Source organism: Amia ocellicauda, chromosome 1 (genome assembly GCF_036373705.1).
Source record: "Amia ocellicauda isolate fAmiCal2 chromosome 1, fAmiCal2.hap1, whole genome shotgun sequence".
Taxonomy (NCBI): domain Eukaryota; kingdom Metazoa; phylum Chordata; class Actinopteri; order Amiiformes; family Amiidae; genus Amia; species Amia ocellicauda.
The window spans coordinates 29,650,728-29,676,056 of record NC_089850.1 but is presented as its reverse complement, the minus strand read 5'-3'; the positions used below and the strand labels follow the sequence as shown (position 1 = coordinate 29,676,056).

Below are 25,329 nucleotides of genomic sequence, written 5' to 3'. Positions count from 1 at the left end.
CTTTGGTGCTCTCTACCTTCTCCTTTATGAGTGTTCCATAGAAACACATTGCATTCTAAGTACACTAGTTCAGTTCCATGCTCACTACTTCTACTGCTCCTTATAATGTTAAAGTTTAACACAAGAAACATGCCATGTTGTACAATTGGTGATTTTAGAAATGTTTAAAATTATTGTGACTGGTCTCTCTCTCTCTCTCTCTGTCTCAAACACACTATAAAGGTTTTGTACGTTTCTTAGAAGGGTATTATATTGTTCTGATCACAAAACGAAGAAAGATGGCCGACATCGGAGGACATTCCATATATAAAATAGAAGACACAAATATGATCTACATTCCAAACGACTCAGTCCGCGTAACCCATCCTGATGAAGCCAGGTAACTCATTGTTTTACCCTGTATGAAACCCCATATGGGCTCCACCCATTTTCTCATTTGGATGCAAATACACAGGATATTGGCATTAGAGTTGCACTCTACTTGCAGGTCACTCTGACCTGTTTTCTTTTTGCCACTGACATCTCTAATATGTAAATTCTGCCCTTTTGAGGGTCATGTGGATGAACAACACACGTTTTACATCGATATGCAATGTAATACATATCTTCATTGTTATGGATAACAAGGGCTTTACAAGAGGAATGAGGATTATGTAGTATCAATTAATATAGTGGGTTTTCAGTACCCCGGTTTCCACATTTGTCCCTCCTAAATCTTGGATGAATGTCAGTTGTTGGTTAAGTCTCTTATTTTTTACCAGTAATGTTTGAGAGAAATTGTGACTTCTCTTTTGTGCTACAGTCTCTGTGATTACTATTGTTTGATGTTATCCCAGACCATAGTGAAAGCAAAGCTCACAACACCTCTCTTTGGCTCTGCATTTTTATCATACATGTGATTCAGCTACTTACTCTGAAAGAAGGTGCCCTGTTTCTGTAATGTTTCCAATGATGGACCCCATATTACATTTGCCTTATCGGTATCTCTGCTCTCCCAGACCTTGCACTTGGCAACATCTAGTAAATACAAAACTTAAACCTCTCACTGTCACTGCAAATTGGGCAGGACTGGCTTAAAGGTCAAAGATGTTTTTTAGCACATATTCTTAAGCTACATAAATTACAACAATTTAGTCCAGTGCAGAAAATGTTTAAAAGGAGGCTTAATTATACAGTAAAAAGTCATTCAATATTTAAAAAATGTTTTATATGAAATTTAACCCCTTTCTCTCGCTCTCTCTTTCTCTATCGAAGATATGTGAGAATTTTCCAAAACGTTGATCTTTCCAGCAATTTTTACTTTAGGTAAGGTTTAAACCTGATTTTTGATGCTTAAACAAACAAAGATGTTACAAAAATGTTTGTGTGTGTATGTATGTATGTATACACTCACCTAAAGGATTATTAGGAACACCTGTTCAATTTCTCATTAATGCAATTATCTAACCAACCAATCACATGGCAGTTGCTTCAATGCATTTAGGGGTGTGGTCCTGGTCAAGACAATCTCCTGAACTCCAAACTGAATGTCTGAATGGGAAAGAAAGGTGATTTAAGCAATTTTGAGCGTGGCATGGTTGTTGGTGCCAGACGGGCCGGTCTGAGTATTTCACAATCTGCTCAGTTACTGGGATTTTCATGCACAACCATTTCTAGGGTTTACAAAGAATGGTGTGAAAAGGGAAAAACATCCAGTATGCGGCAGTCCTGTGGGCGAAAATGCCTTGTTGATGCTAGAGGTCAGAGGAGAATGGGCCGACTGATTCAAGCTGATAGAAGAGCAACTTTGACTGAAATAACCACTCGTTACAACCGAGGTATGCAGCAAAGCATTTGTGAAGCCACAACACGTACAACCTTGAGGCGGATGGGCTACAACAGCAGAAGACCCCACCGGGTACCACTCATCTCCACTACAAATAGGAAAAAGAGGCTACAATTTGCACAAGCTCACCAAAATTGGACAGTTGAAGACTGGAAAAATGTTGCCTGGTCTGATGAGTCTCGATTTCTCTTGAGACATTCAGATGGTAGAGTCAGAATTTGGCGTAAACAGAATGAGAACATGGATCCATCATGCCTTGTTACCACTGTGCAGGCTGGTGGTGGTGGTGTAATGGTGTGGGGGATGTTTTCTTGGCACACTTTAGGCCCCTTAGTGCCAATTGGGCATCGTTTAAATGCCACGGCCTACCTGAGCATTGTTTCTGACCATGTCCATCCCTTTATGACCACCATGTACCCATCCTCTGATGGCTACTTCCAGCAGGATAATGCACCATGTCACAAAGGTCGAATCATTTCAAATTGGTTTCTTGAACATGACAATGAGTTCACTGTACTAAACTGGCCCCCACAGTCACCAGATCTCAACCCAATAGAGCATCTTTGGGATGTGGTGGAACGGGAGCTTCGTGCCCTGGATGTGCATCCCACAAATCTCCATCAACTGCAAGATGCTAGCCTATCAATATGGGCCAACATTTCTAAAGAATGCTTTCAGCACCTTGTTGAATCAATGCCACGTAGAATTAAGGCAGTTCTGAAGGCGAAAGGGGGTCAAACACAGTATTAGTATGGTGTTCCTAATAATCCTTTAGGTGAGTGTATATATATATACACTCACCTAAAGGATTATTAGGAACACCTGTTCAATTTCTCATTAATGCAATTATCTAATCAACCAATCACATGGCAGTTGCTTCAATGCATTTAGGGGTGTGGTCCTGGTCAAGACAATCTCCTGAACTCCAAACTGAATGTCTGAATGGGAAAGAAAGGTGATTTAAGCAATTTTGAGCGTGGCATGGTTGTTGGTGCCAGACGGGCCGGTCTGAGTATTTCACAATCTGCTCAGTTACTGGGATTTTCACGCACAACCATTTCTAGGGTTTACAAAGAATGGTGTGAAAAGGGAAAAACATCCAGTATGCGGCAGTCCTGTGGGCGAAAATGCCTTGTTGATGCTAGAGGTCAGAGGAGAATGGGCCGACTGATTCAAGCTGATAGAAGAGCAACTTTGACTGAAATAACCACGCGTTACAAACGAGGTATGCAGCAAAGCATTTGTGAAGCCACAACACGTACAACCTTGAGGCGGATGGGCTACAACAGCAGAAGACCCCACCGGGTACCACTCATCTCCACTACAAATAGGAAAAAGAGGCTACAATTTGCACAAGCTCACCAAAATTGGACAGTTGAAGACTGGAAAAATGTTGCCTGGTCTGATGAGTCTCGATTTCTGTTGAGACATTCAGATGGTAGAGTCAGAATTTGGCGTAAACAGAATGAGAACATGGATCCATCATGCCTTGTTACCACTGTGCAGGCTGGTGGTGGTGGTGTAATGGTGTGGGGGATGTTTTCTTGGCACACTTTAGGCCCCTTAGTGCCAATTGGGCATCGTTTAAATGCCACGGCCTACCTGAGCATTGTTTCTGACCATGTCCATCCCTTTATGACCACCATGTACCCATCCTCTGATGGCTACTTCCAGCAGGATAATGCACCATGTCACAAAGGTCGAATCATTTCAAATTGGTTTCTTGAACATGACAATGAGTTAACTGTACTAAACTGGCCCCCACAGTCACCAGATCTCAACCCAATAGAGCATCTTTGGGATGTGGTGGAACGGGAGCTTCTTGTCCTGGATGTGCATCCCACAAATCTCCATCAACTGCAAGATGCTATCCTATCAATATGGGCCAACATTTCTAAAGAATGCTTTCAGCACCTTGTTGAATCAATGCCACGTAGAATTAAGGCAGTTCTGAAGGCGAAAGGGGGTCAAACACAGTATTAGTATGGTGTTCCTAATAATCCTTTAGGTGAGTGTGTATATATATATATAAATGTATATGTATATCACACACATACATACACCGATATAACTATTGGTACCCTTCATTTGGAACAATGTTATTCAGTCATTCACATTCAGTATAATCATTTTTTACATTGTTTATTGAACCGTTCTGTTGTAATTTTTATTTTTTTATTTTTTTAATCCTACTCGCATTAAGGTTGTGTTTTTGGGTTTATGGCTGCATATTAATAAGGTGTTATTTTTTCCCTTAGGGAACATGGCAGATTTTAGACAATTTATTTCTCTGCTTATTACAAACCACTCTCATTTTCATGATCATTTTTTATGTTTTAAATGTGTGTTGATGAGCATGTCAAGGTCATAGTGACATAAATGTAATATGCCTTTATAACACAGCCTGCTGTTCCATAACCTATTAACGGTCTAATTTAATTTATACTTCTTGTTTACATATCTGTTCCACATAAAGGGAAATGAAAGCATTTCTAACACAAATTATTTCCAATCATGGTTTCCTAATTAACACATCATGCTCTTCCAGCTATAATTCCTACTCAATTCATTATTGTTGGGATTGTGCTTTAATAAAAACATTGCTAAAAATAATCTCTGTACATCACGCTGTGCATGCTTTTCATGCCTTGCCCTTAATTTTGTCTGAATATCCCCTCTGTTTTCATACAGGTCAAAATGTCCCATACCAATCCAGTAGCTTTTCTGAAAAAAGCAACATAGTTTGTATATATGGTGTGTGCGTGTGAGTTTATATACATTCACATTTTTATAAAAAATATTTTTGATATGTATATATACATTATATGCACATACAGAATCCATACTTTAACATGTACAATGTTGATCCTGTTTGAAAGTATGACATTCTCAATTGCACAATGTATTCTGATTGTAGCTACAGCTATGACTTGAGCCGCTCTCTGCAGTACAACCTGACTCTTCTGAAGATGACTTGTGATATGGTGAAGACTGAGGAGGTCTCCACCCAGAGTCGACAGGACAGCTTTGACATCTTTGAGGATGAAGGCTTGCCTACACAAGGTGGGAATGTTGAAACTGTCTCAGTTATTTATCTGTTTTTTAACCATCTCTTTTAACAGCAGTCGTATAAACAATCCTGACTTTTTGTTTGCTTTCTTAGTTGTTTTTGGGGTCAGGAATGAACCATATGCAAAATATGTGTGGAACGGACAGCTTCTGGAGAAGATCAAAGACACTGTGCATCCAGACTGGTTAATGTACATCATCCATGGCTTCTGTGGCCAGTCAAGTATCCTTTTTTCACCAACATTATTTCAAAAATAGAAAGAAGGAAAAAAATAATAATCTGTTACTGATTCCCTTGTCCAGTGTTCTTAAGTCTAGTCAAGTTGTTTTTTGTTTAATAGCACTGAGGGCAGGGAATAATGTGTGATGATTTCTGAAAGTGTATAGAGGACCAGTACGTTGGGAAGGTGTGCATCTGAGAGACGTCTGTTAAAGGACAGTGCCTGTTGTGAGTGTGATTTTTGCACCTTTACCTACAGTATGGTAAATCAAATCATTGGAGAGTTAAAGAATACACAGATTTTGTTGACTGTGTTTTCTGAAGCAGCTCAGCCTATGATTGTTAAAGTCTAGCCATGTATGTTTCTGTGTTCTTAAAAGGATCATAATATGTCAGAATTTGATTTGAAAAGATTTGGTTTAATTTATTAATGTCAAAGTGCAAACTATGACAACTGAAATTATATGTGTTTAATATATTAAAATCAGTTAAGCCATCTCCTCTACTTGTCTTTTTACTCAGATGCTTCTGGTATTTGTGTGGTTTTAGGGAAATACATTTTAAGAAAGCATCTGTGTTTTACACAACCAACTTCAGTGCAATCAGTGCTGTGTGTTTTACTCTTCTGTTGACAACTTTTGTGTTCCTACTAGTAAATGGAAACATTTACATTATTTACACATTCATTGATCAGACTTATTAGTAATAAAGGGATGCATGACTAAGTAAATGTTTGAGCTGCTGCCTAATCAATGCACATTAAAAGAATGACAAATTGAGATGATTAATGGGCTAGGAGGAATGGAGTGCAGCCTAAGAAAGTTGGTCACGTGAAACACAGAGCCCTAATTATACATAGTGGAATGGAGTAAGTTTGACCTTGGTTAAAAAATGCAGAAGTCCCCCTCTTTCGGAAAACACACTGTATACTGTCAATGCTTTATAATCTTTTTAGTATTCTTCTTTTTCAAACTCTTATACACAGCAATTAAGACTCTGGTGTAGAAACACTGAGTCATATGTAAAACATTTGCATAATATCACCATCTGTTACTGGGAGATAAATTATCTTGTCTTTGAGTTTAAAGAGAACTAACTAATAATTCCACCTGGTAAGCATTAGTGCTGTTATAGTAGCTATTAATTGTTATATTACCAGTGTATTAAATCAACTAAAAGCACTTTAAATCTTGCTTTTAAGTCTTATTTAATCTGTACATATGCTGTTTGCCTTCTCAGGTTTTCTGAAACTGAAATGCAATACTTTGCATATTTCTAACAGTATTTCCTAGCAAGGAACTAATAGATATTTATTTGTAGGAAGTAGAATTTTCTGTGAGCTTTTTATAAATAGAATGCATGTGTTGCCAAAAACAATAGGAAAACATTAGATCAAGAGCCAACCAAATGTACAACTATGTATGGTTATGGTGGGCTATTAATGTAGTTTATTTTTAAATGTTGCCCTATAAAACAACTATATGTTATTCTGCATTTGAACTTTCAGGCTCTTCAATGTGACATTTTTAGTTATTGGACACCAGTAACCATGCCAACAGCAGATTTTCAGTTACATATTATCTTGTTTATTTCTTAATAATCTCTTTATATTTATCCATCTGTATTGAATCTGTCCTGTCCTGTATTGAATCTTTTCCTGCTGTGGCCCTTTTTCAGCAAAATAAGAAATTAATCAGGAAAAATCACATTGTTTACTAGAAATGATACCTTCACACTAGGGTACCTATTAGATGTTTGCAGTGAAATTCTTGGAAATGGCTTTTCCCTTGTTTACCGGGAGAATGCCCAGCGGTGATTCATCATCACCAGATTCTGATTATTTCCTGTCCTTAACCTTACTGCTTCAGAGCTGCTGATCTATGGGCGACCAGTGTATGTCACCCTGATTGCCAGGAGGTCGAGTAAATTTGCAGGAACACGTTTCCTGAAGAGAGGAGCCAACTGTGAGGTATTAGCCAATTCATTATGGTCGGTTTAACAACACTTCAGGTGGTTCATTGAAAGGTTGTTGTGTATTTAGTATCTGCAGATTTATTTTGTATATTTACCTGTATTTATTGAGAGTTGAGTATGAGGAACTGTGTTATGAAATCAAGAACTTTTACAGTAAGTGGAATACAATCTCAAAGTAAATAAAACAATCTGATGAGATTTTGCTCTTCTGAAATATTTTAATGGAGTCCCTGATCATTAGCTTTGTTGATTTACAATTATTTTATAGCTGTATAGTATAATACTGTAATATCTAGAGCACAACTACTTTTCTTTATTATATGGCCGGTGCACAGTTTATTTCCTCTGCTTGGCTTCCTCATGAATTAAAAGACTAATAATTGTATACTGTAACATCATGATTCACTATTGCAAATAATTTAAACTCGTGAAAGATGCAGAGTTTGTTTTATCGATCAGTGAATCCTTCCTGCATTGGAAAAGAAGTCTTTCGTGTCACAAAAATGTTTTCCCTAATCCTACTATTCAGTGCAACAGCTATGAGTTTCCACATTATTTTCTGTTTTAACAGGGGGATGTAGCTAATGAGGTGGAAACCGAGCAAATAATCCACGATGCCTCGGTTATGTCCTTTACAGCTGGGAGTTACTCCTCCTATGTACAAGTTAGGGGGAGTGTCCCTCTATATTGGTCTCAGGATATCTCCACCATGTTGCCCAAACCACCCATTCGATGTGAGTATCTTTTTGTGTCCAATGTCCAATATACCTGATTTGAAAAATACATTTTATTTGACCACACCTGTTATGAATCATGTTGCTTTTGTCTTATTTCACTCTATCTGAGAGGAAACTATCCTTTGCAAGGAGCAATATTTTCATTGTGTTTACTGAGGTAGAATGGCAGGAGATGGTTGTGAAAAATATCTTGATCATCCCCAATCATTTTCCCCTCCACTGCATCAAAAAATAATCACTTTGTTAGATTAGAAAAAACTCCTAATGAAATTGTATGAATATTACAAAAGGAGAAATTTGACAGCTGATGAATTTCAATAGGAATAAGTGGGTCAGTGTTTCATTAAGAAACAGCAGGACTTAGCATAAGGTCATCTTCTGTGCATGATTGATATATTCCTTACTGGTAGAATAGCGGATGTTATGCAAGATTTGGAGGTTGTATCTGTAAGAAGTAGGTGAGCTCTTTGTTGTGTGTCAGAACAGTAGTAAAACTGATTATCCTACGTGGAGGACAATGGGTTTCTTACAAAACAGTAATAAGGTGATTCTTTAAATATCGTTAGCAATAATGGAGAACATAATTATTCAATTGAAAAGGCAAATCAATGGACTATTGAAATTCCACACCATTCATACATATGTTTGAACATAAGCCTTTAAACTTATGATGAACAATGACCTAGATTTCGGAGGGCTTTTAGTCTGAGATGGGAAAATATACCATCATCCATGAACATCTTCTCCTACATTTTCTGTAGTCTGGGTAACCAATTAACATTCTTCAGTGTTCAGGATAAAGGCTCTGTAAAATTAAAATCACTATTAAAATAACTATTTTGTCATGGACATTACAGCTATAAATTAAATACTTTATCTACTTTCTACATTAGTGGGAAGTAGATAACTATAGGATGAGAAAAAAAAAAGTCAAGATCGGTTTATTGGTTTGATGTGCATGTTTTATAGTTTAAAACCTTTAGCCAGGTTTTTATTTTCTTAAAAATGCTGGGTAACAATCCCCCCTCTCCTAATCCTATTTTGCACGTTGTCTTTCAGTGGACCAGGCAGACCCCTATGCCCATGTTGCTGCTCTTCACTTTGACCAGATGTTCCAGAGATTTGGCTCCCCTATTATCATTCTCAATCTAGTGAAGGTAATGTTCTCTGCAGTGCTCTCTCCATTCAGAAGCCATCTGTGGGTTGTGTCACACATGTGTATGTTAGGATAAGGTTGTGCACTCTCTTCATTGGGCATAAATGTCCTGTATTACATTGTACTATATTACATTTTTCAAGACGCCGTGAATATTTAAATCTTGATCTTTCAACTCAAGCCTGCCCGACCTCAGCATCTCTGCATTTTCATGTGGGCACAGCACTACATTCTGATGATCTTTCCTTTTTAGTTTTTTAGTTCTTGCTATTGTAACAGAATACCAGACAAACATTTATCTATGTTTTCTATCTTTTGAGCCTTTTTTGTACTGTTTCTCTCACAGAATAAGGTCCTCATGAAAATTAACTTTACATTGTTTTATCTATTTTCTGCGCCAAACATTTAAATTCTGAAAGACATTATGGTCTCAGCTGTGGTGATATACTAATGAAACATAGCTATCGTTATATTTTTTATAAGTGTCATTAATGTTTGCCTCATTCATATAGTTTTCTTAATAGGATTTCACTAAGATTTCCAGGTGACTGAACCTGAATGTCGCCATTCTGATTGTAAGCGAGTCTGTAGGTAGCTATGTGCAGTCTCGCTATTATTATTATTATTATTATTATTATTATTATTATTATTTTATTTTTATTTGGCAGATGCCCTTATCCAGGGCGACTTAAAACATAAGTGCAAACTTACAACATAAGTGCAAAACTTACATTGTTGAGACAATGGTAGGCAAGAACTTGAACTGGATACGAGTGGAGATTGGGAACCGGTGGATGGAGTGCAGGAGTGGAGCAGCATGTGTGAATCAAGGCAGAGAGAACACCAGATGAGCAGCTAAGTTCTGGATGAGCTGGGGTAGTAACGGGTAACAGATGTAGGCAGGCCAGGTGGGAGGAAGCTGCAGTAGTCCAGGTGGGAAAGGACCAGCGTTGAGTAGTTGGTGGGAAAGGAGCAGATTAGGCGTATGTTTCTCAGGAAGAGTTGGAAAGTGTGTATGTGCTGGGAGTATGACAGAGGGGGGTCTAAGGTGACTCCAAGATATTCAGAGGAAGTAGAGGGGGAGGGTGTGGCAGATTCCAGTGCAATTGAAATGGAGAGATCGGAGGAGGAGGAGAGGGAGAACAGAAGATCAAAATCATATATTAAATTACAACAGTATTGTTTATCATATATATATATATATATATATATATATATATATAATGTCATACACTGATGCAGTGTAATAGAGGCAGAAGCAGCATTTCAGCACAGACTCTGCATGAAACCAAGTTTTCCTCTTTCATCAGGTGGGGATGTGCCCAGCCTACTATAGGTTTCATCGTTCAGAACTGCAGGCACATTCTTCAGAGGTGTCTGTAATTTAACAGAATAAACAGGGCTGTGCTAATTGTCTCAAGGATCATACTTTTATTAGAGGTTTTATTGAATTGTATTTAAAATGGTTACTCACATGGGCCATCATATGGATTCATCTGTAAACTGTGATTTATATTGCATTAATGCTTAAATTACATAACATTTTGTTGAAAGCAGTATTCCTTTACTTTTCTTCTATTTAAACCCAAAGAGTTTTTTCCCCAAAGATTAGTTAGTGAAAGGCTAGTTCATAATAAGAAACTCTTTCTCTAATCTGTTATTAGTAATGTAAATAAACATTGAACCATGATGTTACCTTTAGATTTGTTCCTTTGTTTTGTAGATAGATATGTATTGTAGCTTATTGTCATGGGAAAAAATATTTTCCATACTCTGTTTTTTTTCCAGTCTCTTGTGAACAGCGGGTGTCCTTGGCTGTGAAGAGAAATGCTTTCAAATATAACCTTTTTAGAACATGTTTCATTACTTAGCATATAAAACCTGTAGGGAAAAAACACATCTAAAATGAATATAAATTCTGATGCATGTGACTGATGCCTACATGAATAGAAGCTTTTTTTGTAAGCGATGGTAGTGGTAGCCATGTTGAAGCAGATAATAATACTAATAATGGACAATTTAGATTCCAAAGGTGATAACAGCCTGTTGAAAAAGATCCAAGGCATAACATACACAGCTTTCACCTATCAATATTCACATGGTGCTGCGAAAGGTGAATTTCACACGGTGCGGAACTTAAAGGTCGATAACTGGGATCTGCTGATTCACAAGGTCTGGGCATGTGACTCATTAGGAGGGTGGGGGATTTGGGTGAAGGTGGTGTGAGTAGGAGGGAAAAAAATTATAATAAAAAAAAAGTATATATATATATATATATATATATATATATGTATATGCTTAAACCTTTTTGTCAGTTTTTTTTTTCCTTTTTAAACAACTCCCTGTTTCCTAAGTGATGTATGCCGGGTAGGTCATTTATAACAAAGGAACAGGCAAGGCTGCACATGGCTCGGCATGCACGCGTGTCATTCATGCAGGGCTTTTATTATGTGTAAATTGCCTTGTTAATATGTAGATTAGCCTTCCAATTTCCCCCTAGCCTTGTCATTTGCATGCAGTGATTTTTTTTCTGCCTTGTTTGTTTGAAACATTTAAAGCATGTTTGCTTCATCGTGGTCACGGCATTTCGCAGAGTCCTAACAGCTGTGGAGGGCAGGCAGCAGAAATACGTTTCTCGGGCTCGGTTGAGCATGAGGGAAGGTTTGTCTCCCGCCCTCTAAAGCTCCAGCCTTTTGTACACTTCATGGTTACAGGTGCACTTAGGGTAGCTCTGTGGCAGCTGTACAATGTGTGGAGATCGATTGATGTTAAATGAGAATACGTAATAAGTTGCTTTGCTATGAGTGCCTTGGAAAGCTATTTATTTTCTTTATGGATAATAAGCAGGAGTTTTGGGTCTGGGGAAAGCTTGAGTGGAGCCTGCAGAAAACTGTGGAGAGGCTATACTTTTGCTTGATAGGAACACATCTTGAGGTCGCAGTTTATTCATTAAGCACACTAGGTCTTTTTCCCACGTAATCAAAACATGCAGGGTGGGACACAGTTTGCTTCTTCCTTGATTAAAGCAGACCTGTCCTGGCTCCTCTGCTTTTCCCCTGTTTTCAAATCCACAGGCATCAAAACCTTTTCATTTACAAAAGCAAAAGCAGACAGTGCCTGCTGGTCAGAAAATGGTCTGGGAAAGATACTAGTATCCCCATGTCGGCTGCATGTCCTTCAGTTATCTTTGCTCTTCCTTAGTCTGTCAAATTTCAAATGATTTATATTTTCTTGAGTTAAAAGGGGGACATTGAAAGGCTGCAATGTGTGTAGTTTTTGTACTAAGTGTATTTTATTATTTTTTTAATTTTGAATGCAGAAGCGGGAGAAGAGGAAGCATGAAAAGATCTTGAGTGAGGAGCTCTTTCCAGCTGTCCTAAACCTCAACCAGTTCCTGCCCCCAGAGCACTGCATTGATTACATTGCCTGGGACATGGCTAGATACACAAAGAGGTACAGACTTACTGTTGCACTTCTGCATTGTAAATATTATAAAATACTGATATAAAACTTTACTCAGTGTTTACTCTTGGTGGAACTACCGATCTCTGAGCCTTAACGGAATATAATTGAGACATTTATAGACTACAAGCTGTGTTCAATTAGCCTGTGGATGGAATCGCAGTGCTTCATACAGGGTGGTGACAGGATAATGTTATGATGTACATATTTTCAATTTCCCAGTGTAGTTTATTTGCCTTTAAACTCAATCCTTGTTTGAAATTTAATTCCTTGAAAAATTAAACTTGCAAGATAATTAGTTTTGGTCACGTTCTGCACTTCCCATTGAGATAATGTATTGCTTACATTTCCCATTTACACGGCACCAACTGTGTACAAGGGAGTGAAATTGTATTTTTGGTGAGTTAGATCTGCATGGGAAATACTTACCCTGTAGATTACAATATCTTTGTTACGGTAACCAGAATCAGCTATGACATCACCTCAACATAAATGTATTCAAGTTAGGATTTAAATATATTTCTGAAAATGTGTAGGTGTGCAGACAACCATTTCATTAGCCCCAGCATTTGAGTACAGGTTTGCTAAGTGTATTGTATGTATTGAGCTAAAACTGTGAGAATTAGTAGATAACTTCCAAGTGGATACTGGACACTATATTTTCTGAGATGATAACACTGTTTGTACATCTCAGTATTAATTTTTATTCTTAAACCTCACTGTGCTGAAATACATTGTTGTTTCCACCAGCAAACTGTGTAATGTATTGGACCGACTCAACTTAATCGCAGAGAACGTTGTCAAGAGAACGGGATTCTTTGTAAATCGCCCAGATTTCTACTGCCATACCTTACGGCCTGATGAAAGGCGAGTTTTTCTTTTCTTTTAATTGATTTTCTTATAATTTCTAGCCATTGTGATTAGAAGGTTTGCGTCATGTTTTTTTATGTACTTTTTACCTGATTGTTCCCTGGTGGTTTATGTTTTCACTTATTTCCTTGATTGTTATACATTTTAAAACAAAAAAATATTAGTAAAATCATCTCTTCTATGAAACCGCTTTTTGTTGTGTTGATCAAAGAATTTCTCAAATAAATCTTCTCTACTAGGTGGGGGGATCTTGGAGGATATGTCACTGCAAGTGGGCGCATGCAGGTACAGCATGACACTAATGCTTTAATGTTATTTAAACCGTTATTCAAGACAACTTGTATTTTTATGAAACCAGTGATTTCAAGATAGATTTATTAATTCTGAATAAAAGTGCATTCTATTTTATTTTCAATTTTAACCAATTCTTAATGAGAAATAAAGACTGTAATAACACATTCTAGCAAGTTATCTTTTGTGCCAATAATAAAATGTTCCTAATTAACACACTACATTGTTGTGCATGACACTGTATCTCTGATTACTTCAGATATCCATGTACAACAGTGAACCTTTCCTTTCTGATCTTTTGGAACAGACTGGTGTGCTCCGGACAAACTGTGTGGACTGTTTGGATCGCACCAACACAGCCCAGTTTATGGTTGGAAAATGTGCTTTAGCCTATCAGCTATATGCTTTGGGCATGATTGACAAGCCAAAATTACAGTTTGATACGGACTGCGTCAGGTAATTCACTAAGAAAAAGGGGGCAGTTATCCACTGCCATTTAAGTTGAGCTGCAGTATTTAAAGAGAAGTTACAAGAATTACAAAAACAAGTCTGCATGAACACGGTGCACAGAATTAAGACCCACACAGACCAATACAATCTCAAAGTATTCAATTCCATACATGTAAAAATTCAAACATACTTTCATTGCTCTTATGTTTGCAGTGGGAAGTGAGCTGTGCATGCTTACTTAATAGCAGAAACATATCGTATTCTTCTTGCCGTTTACACACAAGAATTCCAATGCATGTAAACAGAACATCCTGAACATACATTCCAACTGGAATACATACAATTTCTGAATACTTGTGCAATGTAAATTTCTGTATCTTAATCTTCACAAAATCACAGCTGACACCTTTTCTAGATTAGGGAGTGGAGGCAGGGGCCATCAAGTTAGATGTACTTAAAAAATGATTTTGTGTATCATAATGCCTAAATCTAAAACTGCTAAAGCTGTTGGGATGTGTGCTTGTTTAGGCTGTTTGAGGAACTCTATGAAGACCATGGGGACACACTGTCTCTGCAGTATGGAGGCTCTCAACTTGTCCACCGGGTGAAGACCTACAGAAAGATTGCTCCCTGGACACAGCACTCCAAGGACATCATGCAGACTCTCTCCAGATATTACAGCAATGCCTTCTCAGGTATGGCTTCTCTTTACTGCATCCCAACCATCAGCGGAATCCTCGTTGCCTAAACATGTCTAAGAGACATTTTAATAAGTGGTAAAATGTACATATTTGTTTCCTCTTCTCAGGGTAAATCAAGTTGAACATATCAGTGTGTGTGCATATCTATCCTGAAGATAAAAGTGGGGGGAGAAAAATATCATTTGTTCATAGAACTCCTTTAAACCTTCCACTATTGTGTTGCTAGAAAAATAGCCTTTTTATATAGATGCTTATGAAATTATTGACATCTCTTAATGACTTCAGCACTGAATGAAAGATAATTTAATTTTTCTATAATACATACAATTTCAAAAAATGTATTTGGCTAGATGGCTGTGGTGTTTTCAGTAATAAAACTAGGCCTATAGATAATACATAATTTGTATGTATTATACTGTTCTCCTAATACAGCTTTTGCAGATCTGGAGCCTCTGATAGTTTAGTTTTATGCTTTTTGGCTTCATTGCTTTTTTGTAAATGTGAGAACTTTTTCTCCTTGTTTAATTAACTGTCAATGTAAGGAGTAGAAATCATGTTTTGGTTACAGAAGCCTCAGATGTCAAGATATGAGTCTTGGAAGTGATAGCGGATGTCAAATTGTTTAATCTCATAAGTAAATTATGTTGATATGGTGCCTTTTTCCTCACCAGAGAGCAATCAAAGGCGGTAATAGGGATTATGTGACATTTGCTACCATCTCCAGAAACTCTCACTTATTTAACAACATGAATAGCATGTGGGAGCAGTTACCTTCGCTCACTTACGCAGGATCATTTCACAGAAGACAATTACTTGGAGTTCTAAATATGGCCTATATTGTTTTTATAGCTATGAGACCTTTTTACATTTGCTACGATATTCAAAGACATTATGTTGAGACACATTGGTGTATTCTGATTTAAATGTGAAGTTGTATTCTCGGATATGACTGTATGGCACATGATGTCATCAGTATCGTCAAACATTATTTTCACTGCATTTCTCTACCTGTGATAAATAAGGTGATTAGAAGCATTCTGGTGTTGATGAGGCAGAAGCACTGTATGAAGTTAGGTAAGAAACTGACACCAATCCTCTTGATTCTACATGCATCGAAGCGGCTAGTAGAAGAACATTTTATGCAATCGAGGCGAGTGGGGGCCGCCCCTGTAGCTCCCGGAGACAAAGGCATATGCATTGAATCTTCACGATATAGCCCCCCCATTGTAGTCTATGGAACAACTACCGCAGGTCCCCGCTAGAGGCATACAAACTCTGGCTCGGCGCCTCCAGAAGCTTTAGCCTTACTGGTATGTCTTAAATCTTACAGACTCCATTTCTCAATTTTTTTGTGATCCTATCGAGGGGAAAAATGTATAGTCTACATTTTGAACCTGGTGTGTTTTGATGGTGCCTTTATGTAGCCTATGTGTGTATATATTTATTTTAATAACCAAGACCTTGTAATAACAGGGCCGTGCAGAGACTCAAACTACAGGGGGCAGGTTAGACTATAGTGCGGGGCTGTGGATGAATTGTCGGGCGAATCAGCATTGGCTAGTAACGGCCCCTGTCCTTCCCCCCCTCCGCCCTGCATGTCCGTGTTTTCCATCCAAATTCTACCATTGATGCCCTAGTGTCTTTCAAGAGTATATCAATAAGACTATAATCATGCAAGTCAATGAATGACTGTTTTAACCCTCCGGCTCGGCGCCTCCAGAAACCTCCTCTCAGATTCGTCTCTTACAGCCTCCATTTCACACATTTTATGTGATCCTATCGAGGGGAAAAATGTATAGTCTACATAATGAGTATTGACAGGTGAAGTGAATAACACTGATAATCTCATTATCATGGCACCTGTCAGTGGGTGGGATATATTAGGCAGCAAGTGAACATTTTGTCCTCACAGTTGATGTGTTAGAAGCGGGAAAAATGGGCAAGCGTAAGGATCTGAGCGACTTTGACAAGGGCCAAATTGTGATGGCTAGACGACTGGGTCAGAGCATCTCCAAAACTGCAGCTCTTGTGGGGTGTTCCCGGTCTGCAGTGGTGCACGTGGGGAGTGAAGGCTGGCCCGTGTGGTCCGATCCAACAGACGAGCTACTGTAGCTCAAATTGCTGAAAATAGCAGCAGACCAGTCAGGGTGCTCATGCTGACCCCTGTCCACTGCCGAAAGCACCTACAATGGGCACGTGAGCATCAGAACTGGACCACGGAGCAATGGAAGAAGGTGGCCTGGTCTGATGAATCACGAGTTCAAGGTGTTGACTTGGCCTCCAAATTCCCCAGATCTCAATCCAATTGAGCGTCTGTGGGATGTGCTGGACAAACAAGTCCGATCCATGCAGGCCCCACCTCGCAACTTACAGGATCTGCTGCTAACATCTTGGTGCCAGATACCACAGCACACGTTCAGAGGTCTAGTGGAGTCCATGTTTCGACGGGTCAGGGCTGTTTTGGCGGCAAAAGGAGGACCTACACAATATTAGGCAGGTGGTCATAATGTTATGGCTGATTGGTATATACACATATAGGCTAAATAAAGGCACCTTCAAAACACAACAGGTTTACAATGTAGACTATACATTTTTCCCCTCGATAGGATCACATAAAATGTGTGAAATGGAGGCTGTAAGAGACTAATCTGAGACCAGTAAGGCTAAAGCAATATGGGTTTCTGGAGGTGCCGAGCCGGAGGGTTAAAACATTCATTATGCGGCCCCTGGGAGCTGAGAGAAATAAGGCTAAAGCCGGTGTATTGCGGCTTCTGGAGGTGGCGCCTAGATTCCATACAGAGTGCAATACAGGCTACATGAACCTGTCCTCATTAAATTATGTTGTCTTAAATACAGTGAGGGGAAAAAAGTATTTGATCCCCTGCTGATTTTGTACGTTTGCCCACTGACAAAGAAATGATCAGTCTATAATTTTAAAGGTAGGTGTATTTTAACAGTGAGAGACAGAATAACAACCAAAACATCCAGAAAAACGCATTTCAAAAACGTTATAAATTGATTTGCATGTTAATGAGGGAAATAAGTATTTGATCCCCTATCAATCTGCAAGATTTCTGGCTCCCAGGTGTCTTTTATACAGGTAACGAGCTGAGATTAGGGGCACTCTCTTAAAGCGAGTGCTCCTAATCTCAGCTCGTTACCTGTATAAAAGACACCTGTCCACAGAAGCAATCAATCAATCAGATTCCAAACTCTCCACCATGGCCAAGACCAAAGAGCTGTCCAAGGATGTCAGGGACAAGATTGTAGACCTACACAAGGCTGGAATGGGCTACAAGACCATCGCCAAGCAGCTTGGTGAGAAGGTGACAACAGTTGGTACAATTATTCGCAAATGGAAGAAACACAAAATAATTGTCAGTCTCCCTCGGTCTGGGGCTCCATGCAAGATCTCACCTCGTGGAGTTTCAATGATCATGAGAACGGTGAGGAATCAGCCCAGAACTACACGAGAGGATCTTGTTAATGATCTCAAGGCACCTGGGACCATGGTCACCAAGAAAACAATTGGTAACACACTACGCCGTGAAGGACTGAAATCCTGCAGCGCCCGCAAGGCCCCCCTGCTCAAGAAAGCACATGTACAGGCCCATCTGAAGTTTGTCAATGAACATCTGAATGATTCAGAGGAGAACTGGGTGAAAGTGTTGTGGTCAGATGAGACCAAAATCGAGCTCTTTGGCATCAACTCAACTCGCTGTGTTTGGAGGAGGAATGACCCCAAGAACACCATCCCCACCGACAAACATGGAGGTGGAAACATTATGCTTTGGGGGTGTTTTTCTGCTAAGGGGACAGGACAACTGCACCGCATCAAAGGGACGATGGACGGGGCCATGTACCGTCAAATCTTGGGTGAGAACCTCCTTCCCTCAGCCAGGGCATTGAAAATGGGTCGTGGATGGGTATTCCAGCATGACAATGACCCAAAACACACAGCCAAGGCAACAAAGGAGTGGCTCAAGAAGAAGCACATTAAGGTCCTGGAGTGGCCTAGCCAGTCTCCAGACCTTAATCCCAAAGAAAATCGGTGGAGGGAGCTGAAGGTTCGAGTTGCCAAACGTCAGCCTCGAAACCTTAATGACTTGGAGAGGATCTGCAAAGAGGAGTGGGACAAAATCCCTCCTGAGATGTGTGCAAACCTGGTGGCCAACTACAAGAAACGTCTGACCTCTGTGATTGCCAACAAGGGTTTTGCCACCAAGTACTAAGTCGAAGGGGTCAAATACTTATTTCCCTCATTAACATGCAAATCAATGTATAACTTTTTTGAACTGCGTTTTTCTGGATTTTGTTGTTGTTATTCTGTCTCTCACTGTTAAAATACACCTACCATTAAAATTATAGACTGATCATTTCTTTGTCAGTGGGCAAATGTACAAAATCAGCAGGGGATCAAATACTTTTTTCCCTCACTGTACACAAATGTATAAATAAAGGCTCCTTCAAGATGTCACGTTTAAAATGCAGCCTATCCATTTGCTTCTCCATGGGATCAAATGAAAGGCGACAAATGCAGCGCTGTATACGGAACTGAGAGAATAAGGCTAAAGCAATTGAATAGCGGCTTCTGGAAGCGCAGAGCCTGTGTGCTAAAGCAGGCCATTTGCGCACCTGGAAGCTGCGAGATCTAAGGCTTAAACAAGGGCATATCGGCTTCTGGAGATGCAGAACAATTGGGCTAAAGCATGCCTTGTGTGGCACCTTGAAGCTGCGAGATGTAAGGCTGAAGCAAGTGTATGCCACTAGCGGGGACCTGCGATAGTTGTTCCATAGACAATGATGAGGGCTATATCGTGAAGGCTCAATGCATATGCCTTTGTTTCTGGGAGCTACAGGGGCAGCGCCCACTCAGCTCGATTGCATAAAATATTCTTCTACTAGGCGCTTCGATGCATGTAGAATCGCGAGGATTGGGTAAAACTGAGATCTGCAAAGCTGTTTCATATGAGAGCATGGACATGAAAACAGGAAGACATTCTTTCCAGGCGTTTCTTTAGTCTTCCCAGAGACTTATTACATGTTAGGCCATGGCTGCCTATCTCTCCACTTTTAACAGCCCTTGACCTGCCAACTTTCCTGACAAATCTCTTGACTAATCCCTTTTTTTAGCATTGAAGGACATTTTTAGTAATTTCTAACAAAGATTAGATCAGGTGCAAGACAGGGTGATGTGGGAGAGCTGAGCCTGGCCACATTCAGTCATAGTGTAACACAGGAATAGAAAACAAAGGAGTGGGGACTGGCAAGGCATTTCAGGTCATAACGTTTTTTTTTTATTTGATGTCCACCCGCTCTGATGGTTAGTATAAGGTAGAAAACGCCATAAACTGAACCGGGTCACTTTCATGCTCTGCAATTCATTAGTAGTAGTATTTAGCTTAGAGTTTGATCTGTTCCTCCAGCATTGCACAGCCATCCAGGGCACTTCACTGTGAGTTCCCGGCAACTCCAGTTATTGAGAATGAAATGATGAAAGAGTGAGTTATGTTTTAAAAAGAGAAGAGGTATGGGAAGGAGCCAAGATTTATTTTTATACCAGAAGAAAATAAATCTATGTATAAGAAAAACTAAGAAAATGTGTATACCTGCCATCATAAATTGTGGAGAATGTGAACCAGTGAGAAACTTTGTTAATCTTGTTAAATGCCTTCCCTTTATTATGTGTCCTTAACCAATTATGAAGCATACTGTTTTGTGAGTAGCTGTAGTTAGCCGTTTTGCTTTTGTTTCTTTAAAAACAATTACTTTCCATTCGGTTTCATCTGGTCTGTTTCTAGCTCAGTCATCTGCTCTACCTTTTCATTGAAAAGGAGAGGGGTGATGAAAAGATCAGGGAAAAATACCACTCAAAATAAATCGGTTTTGAAATTCTCATATGGAAAGTCCAGGATTAAATAAATAATGCGGAGATCGGTTTTGTGTAGTCAGAAAATTGCTTTAGGTAAAAATAATTATAAAGAGAGAAATGAGTCACTGGAAACCAGGACAGAAATAATTTGTCCCAACTCTAAGGATCTATAGTTTGTTTCAGAAGAATTTTTGACATGTCTTGAGTAATTTGAAAAATGGATTGTAAAATGTATAATGTATGATTACTAAGGCAACAGCAAATTAGTTCACTACACTAATGTTTACAAATAAAATCTCTTGAATGTGTCTTCACTGCATTTCCCAAAGCTATGTTGCTAGTACTTGGTCAAATATAGTTGTTAAGGACTTGTCAGAGTGGCAGCAGCTCTCTCAGGTCTTGTTTATTTCATTTTCTCCACAGACTGCTCCATCTGTGGGGGCTATATGATCCTGGCAGTTGCAGGAGATATATTCACATGCTATCTGCAATAGATAGTATTGCACAGAATCACATACATATTTTAGTACAGAATTGATGTTAGTAGAACTAAAGAACCATTGTGATTTCATATAATGCTGTAATGTAAGGCTGTTTCCATTCTGTTGGTGCAGATTGAATATGCCAATGTGCAAAGATGCTGAGTGAATTAAATTGGGCTTTGGATATGGTAGTGACCAATGGTAATTAGCATTACCGTAAAATTAACTCCCTTGACATAATTGTGTATTGCTAATTGCAAAACTAGGCCACTGATTTTCATATCCAAACTGAGTCTCTTATGAATATATTTAGAATTCAGACAGAGTTGACAAATAACTCTAATTGCTCATCCATTAACTACTTTAACTTGCATTTCGTTCTTAAGATGGCCCAATCTAGCCTCCTGTGGGATAGTTTCTCACTGTGCAGTAATTTTCCATACTAGTTTCCCAGCATATGAGACATTTTGTAAAACCCTCCTTCAGACCTGTGCAATCAAAAACAACATAAATCTTAAGCACAGAGGAAAAATGAATGCTTCACCTTAATTAGGATATTTTACAATTACATAACAATGACTGATTAAAGTTTAAAAGGAGGGTAGGGATATGGAAAACCAGAACCAATCCTGAATTCTACTTTTGAAACAATATTTAGTGTTTATGAAATCGCTGTGCTTGCTCTGGAAGGGGAGGAGACCCCTACTTGGTAATTGTGTTGTGTTTCCTCACTGACAGCCTTCAGAATTGGACAGATCTGTATGGCCACTCATAATTACAGTCTAATTGAAACCTTTATACAAACGGTAGTTGTATTCAGACATAAACAGCAAACAATAAAAAAGCTAAGAAATAAATGCTACCACAGCATCGATTTTCCAATTGCATCTACCTTAGTTATAGTTTTTACTTAGTGACAGTACTCCACTTTAATTGATGCATTCTTATAAAAATATATATTTTATTAGTTTTAGATTTTTTATACATTTCCTTGGCAGGTGAAACCTGGATTTTCCTTTTAATCAATATTAACTGGTTAAAGCGCCCTGAATTTTAGAATAATTTTGATATAAAAACCAAAAAAAAACGTAGTAACTTTTTACACAGTACTGGACAAACTTTGTTAATGTAGAAGACTGTACTTAGGAAGAGAAAAAGTATAAATGCTTTGGAGAGAACTGTCTGTGCTCAAAAAGCATCAATCATAGATGCTGCACCATAGTAATAATTTAGCTGCAAGAAATATACTGTGATCCATAATAGTTCATGAAGGAAATTTAAATGTACATACTGTAGTACCATGAAAACAATGTCTGCATGTCCAATGGAAACCGAATCAATTGGTGTCGGCAATTTACTTTACGTTTTCAGTATTATCAAACATCACCACTTTTATCACAGCTTGTACCAGAATTTCTTCACACTGCAATGTAATCAAACACAAAAAAAATAATAGATCATTAGGTAAATCATTGTACAGACTTATTAACAGTGAGAAGGAGGTATATTGAAATAGAGATGGGGCTAGTTCTCATGAGAGTTAATTAGATTTAATTTTATACATGTGCTTCATTTGTTTATGGGTTTCTAACAGCAGGCAGGTGCTAGACAGGGTGATGTGGGAGAGCCGGGCCAGGCCACATTCAGTCATAGTGTAACACAGGAATAGAAAACAAGGAGGGGGGACTGGCAAAGCATTTCAGGTCATAAATTTTTTTTTTTATTTGATGCCCACCCGCTCTGATGGTTAGTATAAGGTAGAAAACGCCATAAACTGAAGTGGGTCACTTTCATGCTCTGCAATTCATTAGTAGTAGTATTTAGCTTAGAGTTTGATCTGTTCCTCCAGCATTGCACAGCCATCCAGGGCACTTCACTGTGAGTTCCCGGCAACTCCAGTTATGGAGAATGAAATGATGAAAGAGTGAGTTATGTTTTAAAAAGAGAAAAGGTATCGGAAGGAGCCTGACCCGGAAAACATGTGTTCCTTCAGAAAGGATGATTTGACACTTCAGAACTCGCCCCTACAATCAGAAGATGACAATAATGGAGGGGAGAAATGCATTGTCTCTTGGTCTACTGTCAGCATGCCCTCTGAAAAGAGACTATTTTCAGAAATTTGTAGGCAGTTTTGTTGTACCTGAAGTGTTAATGAAATCTTCAGCTTAGCAATAATTTGAGTTTTAAATTGGCGAGCGAAAAGTATAATTTATGATTTGAGAACATTTTGTTTCAATTTTTCTTCTTCCTCCCAGGTCTTTTTCCCTGTCTTTTTTGTGTGCCCTGGTTATCTTGTAAAGGTGTATGATACTCTCTGAATTGAATTTGAGGTGCAAGGAAATTATCTAGGGGAAGATGTGGTGTCAATTTGGTAAGTTAAGCTGTAAAGTCCAATACGGAGGGCATTATCATTAGGATATAATGTTATGGTTGTTAGAATTAAAGGCCGAAGACAAGAGCCTATTAACCTTTTACTACTCTGTAAACTGGATCAAAGTTAAGGGAAGTTACATGACAAAACTCTGATTATTGTAGTCAATCATATTTCACATATTCCTTAGAATGAGTGTGTGTGTATTTGTACATATAGATAGTAAAAGGTAATGCATACAAATTATTTAATGAATGTGATATTTTTCTGTAGATTTTCATATTTAATTAAAACAATGAAGTCAAGCAAACACTGAAGTATGTTTTTAGTTTTGCAGTAAAATATGAAAAAAAATATGAAAACTAAAATATGTTTTTGATATGTAAAGCCCATGTAATGTTAAATATGACATGCTACCAGATTTACCAAAATGCTTTGGAATAAAAACATGTTGATTCAGTAAAGGTAGTAGAGAGATTTAAAGTAATGTATCTGCAACACTGTTAATAGACACTGGATGGGTTATGTTAACAATAAGGCATGCTTAAAAAAAATGCATGCTTGGAAAGCAAACATCGTGTTGGGAAAGCTGATGTAATATTTGTACAATTCACTGTATGAATTCAAACATGTATGCATTCATTTAGAAGGGGAAAAATAGCTTTGCAATGTTTTACAATTAGAAAAAATAGGTGATGGGAGAAAAAATAAAGCCGTAATGTGAGCTGGTGTTAGTGTTTTGTTTTGTTTTGTCCGTGGGCTTAGATCTTGCTCACCCACATGTCGCCATGACTACATTACCAGTGCATTAGCAGCTCCGGCCTGTGCCTCAGCCCCGAGCCCTGGAATAAAGCCTGTGACAGCGGGGCCTGCTGTAATCAGCCTGACGCGGCCGCACTGCCACATCCGAGTAGCACCACCATGGAATAGGTTAGCCATTATGGCTATGTTGCAAGGAGTTCTGCTCAATAAATGGGCAATTAAAACTGCACAGCATGAAAACACCTGCTAAATTAGAGTGTCAGTAATAGCCCAGGAAGCTAGTCTGTTGAATGGTAGCCAAACATGAAGCAATAACATGTTATTGGAACTCTGCAGAAGATTTTAGAATACTTATCATTTTCCATTTGAAGACCCTTGGAGAGAGCATGTTTTATATAAATACAGTATTTTACATGTTTAAATTTTACTTTAGAACCTGAGATGCATTTACAGCTTCTGTATCCTTTAGCAAGAACCTCCCATTGTTGTACATACAAGGTTTAACTTGTTTTATTTTTATGTTTATATAATAATATACCTCTCCTCTCTACTCCGTTAAAAAGAAAATAAATTAAATCGGAAAATATGTTTGCCCTAGATTGCTGATTTTCCTTTTAACAGTGAAACTAGATGGTAGAATTGCATGCCATCTCCTAGCAATAACATAAGCCAGTGTGCACTACTTCGGTGCAGTCCAGTCCAGACGAGGTTAAGTGGTGTTAAGTTCATAAAAAGCTTATATGATGTTTTCCGTGCTAATGATCTAGTGCTTAGTGTTGACTTAAAATGCCTTTCTTTGTGAAAGATGTTTTCAACATGTTTGTTTTTGGCAATGTGTGTTTTTTGTTTTTGCATCAGTTTGATCTGAGGGGAATGTGCTGTGCTGGCAGCATTAATACTGATCAAACAAACCATTAAGGTTTTCAGTATCATGAGAGAAAATCATGTTAATTGACAGATTTCATACTTTGATGGGTTTTTTCATGAAACACCGAGGCAGAGTACACTGAGAGAATGGAGGATACCGTTTCCTTTTGGCATTTTTATGAAGGCAGTATTGCCTCAGTAAACTGCGCTATTAATACAA

At 38.5% G+C, this 25,329-nt stretch overlaps 1 protein-coding gene across 2 annotated transcripts in view; it reads left to right on the top strand.

Moving 5' to 3' along the window:
* fig4a (FIG4 phosphoinositide 5-phosphatase a) overlaps nucleotides 1-25,329 on the top strand; it is a 76,649-nt gene that overhangs the window by 14,237 nt on the left and 37,083 nt on the right. Inside the window, exons 5-16 of one of the 2 annotated variants that reach the window (XM_066701209.1) lie at nucleotides 223-379; nucleotides 1,255-1,305; nucleotides 4,743-4,888; nucleotides 4,989-5,117; nucleotides 6,983-7,083; nucleotides 7,660-7,822; nucleotides 8,885-8,982; nucleotides 12,301-12,434; nucleotides 13,194-13,310; nucleotides 13,553-13,598; nucleotides 13,912-14,060; nucleotides 14,583-14,749. In XM_066701209.1, the coding sequence (XP_066557306.1) occupies nucleotides 223-379; nucleotides 1,255-1,305; nucleotides 4,743-4,888; nucleotides 4,989-5,117; nucleotides 6,983-7,083; nucleotides 7,660-7,822; nucleotides 8,885-8,982; nucleotides 12,301-12,434; nucleotides 13,194-13,310; nucleotides 13,553-13,598; nucleotides 13,912-14,060; nucleotides 14,583-14,749 (1,458 nt within the window). The remainder of the gene's footprint in view (nucleotides 1-222; nucleotides 380-1,254; nucleotides 1,306-4,742; nucleotides 4,889-4,988; nucleotides 5,118-6,982; nucleotides 7,084-7,659; nucleotides 7,823-8,884; nucleotides 8,983-12,300; nucleotides 12,435-13,193; nucleotides 13,311-13,552; nucleotides 13,599-13,911; nucleotides 14,061-14,582; nucleotides 14,750-25,329) is intronic. The other variant, XM_066701218.1, reaches the window with a different exon arrangement.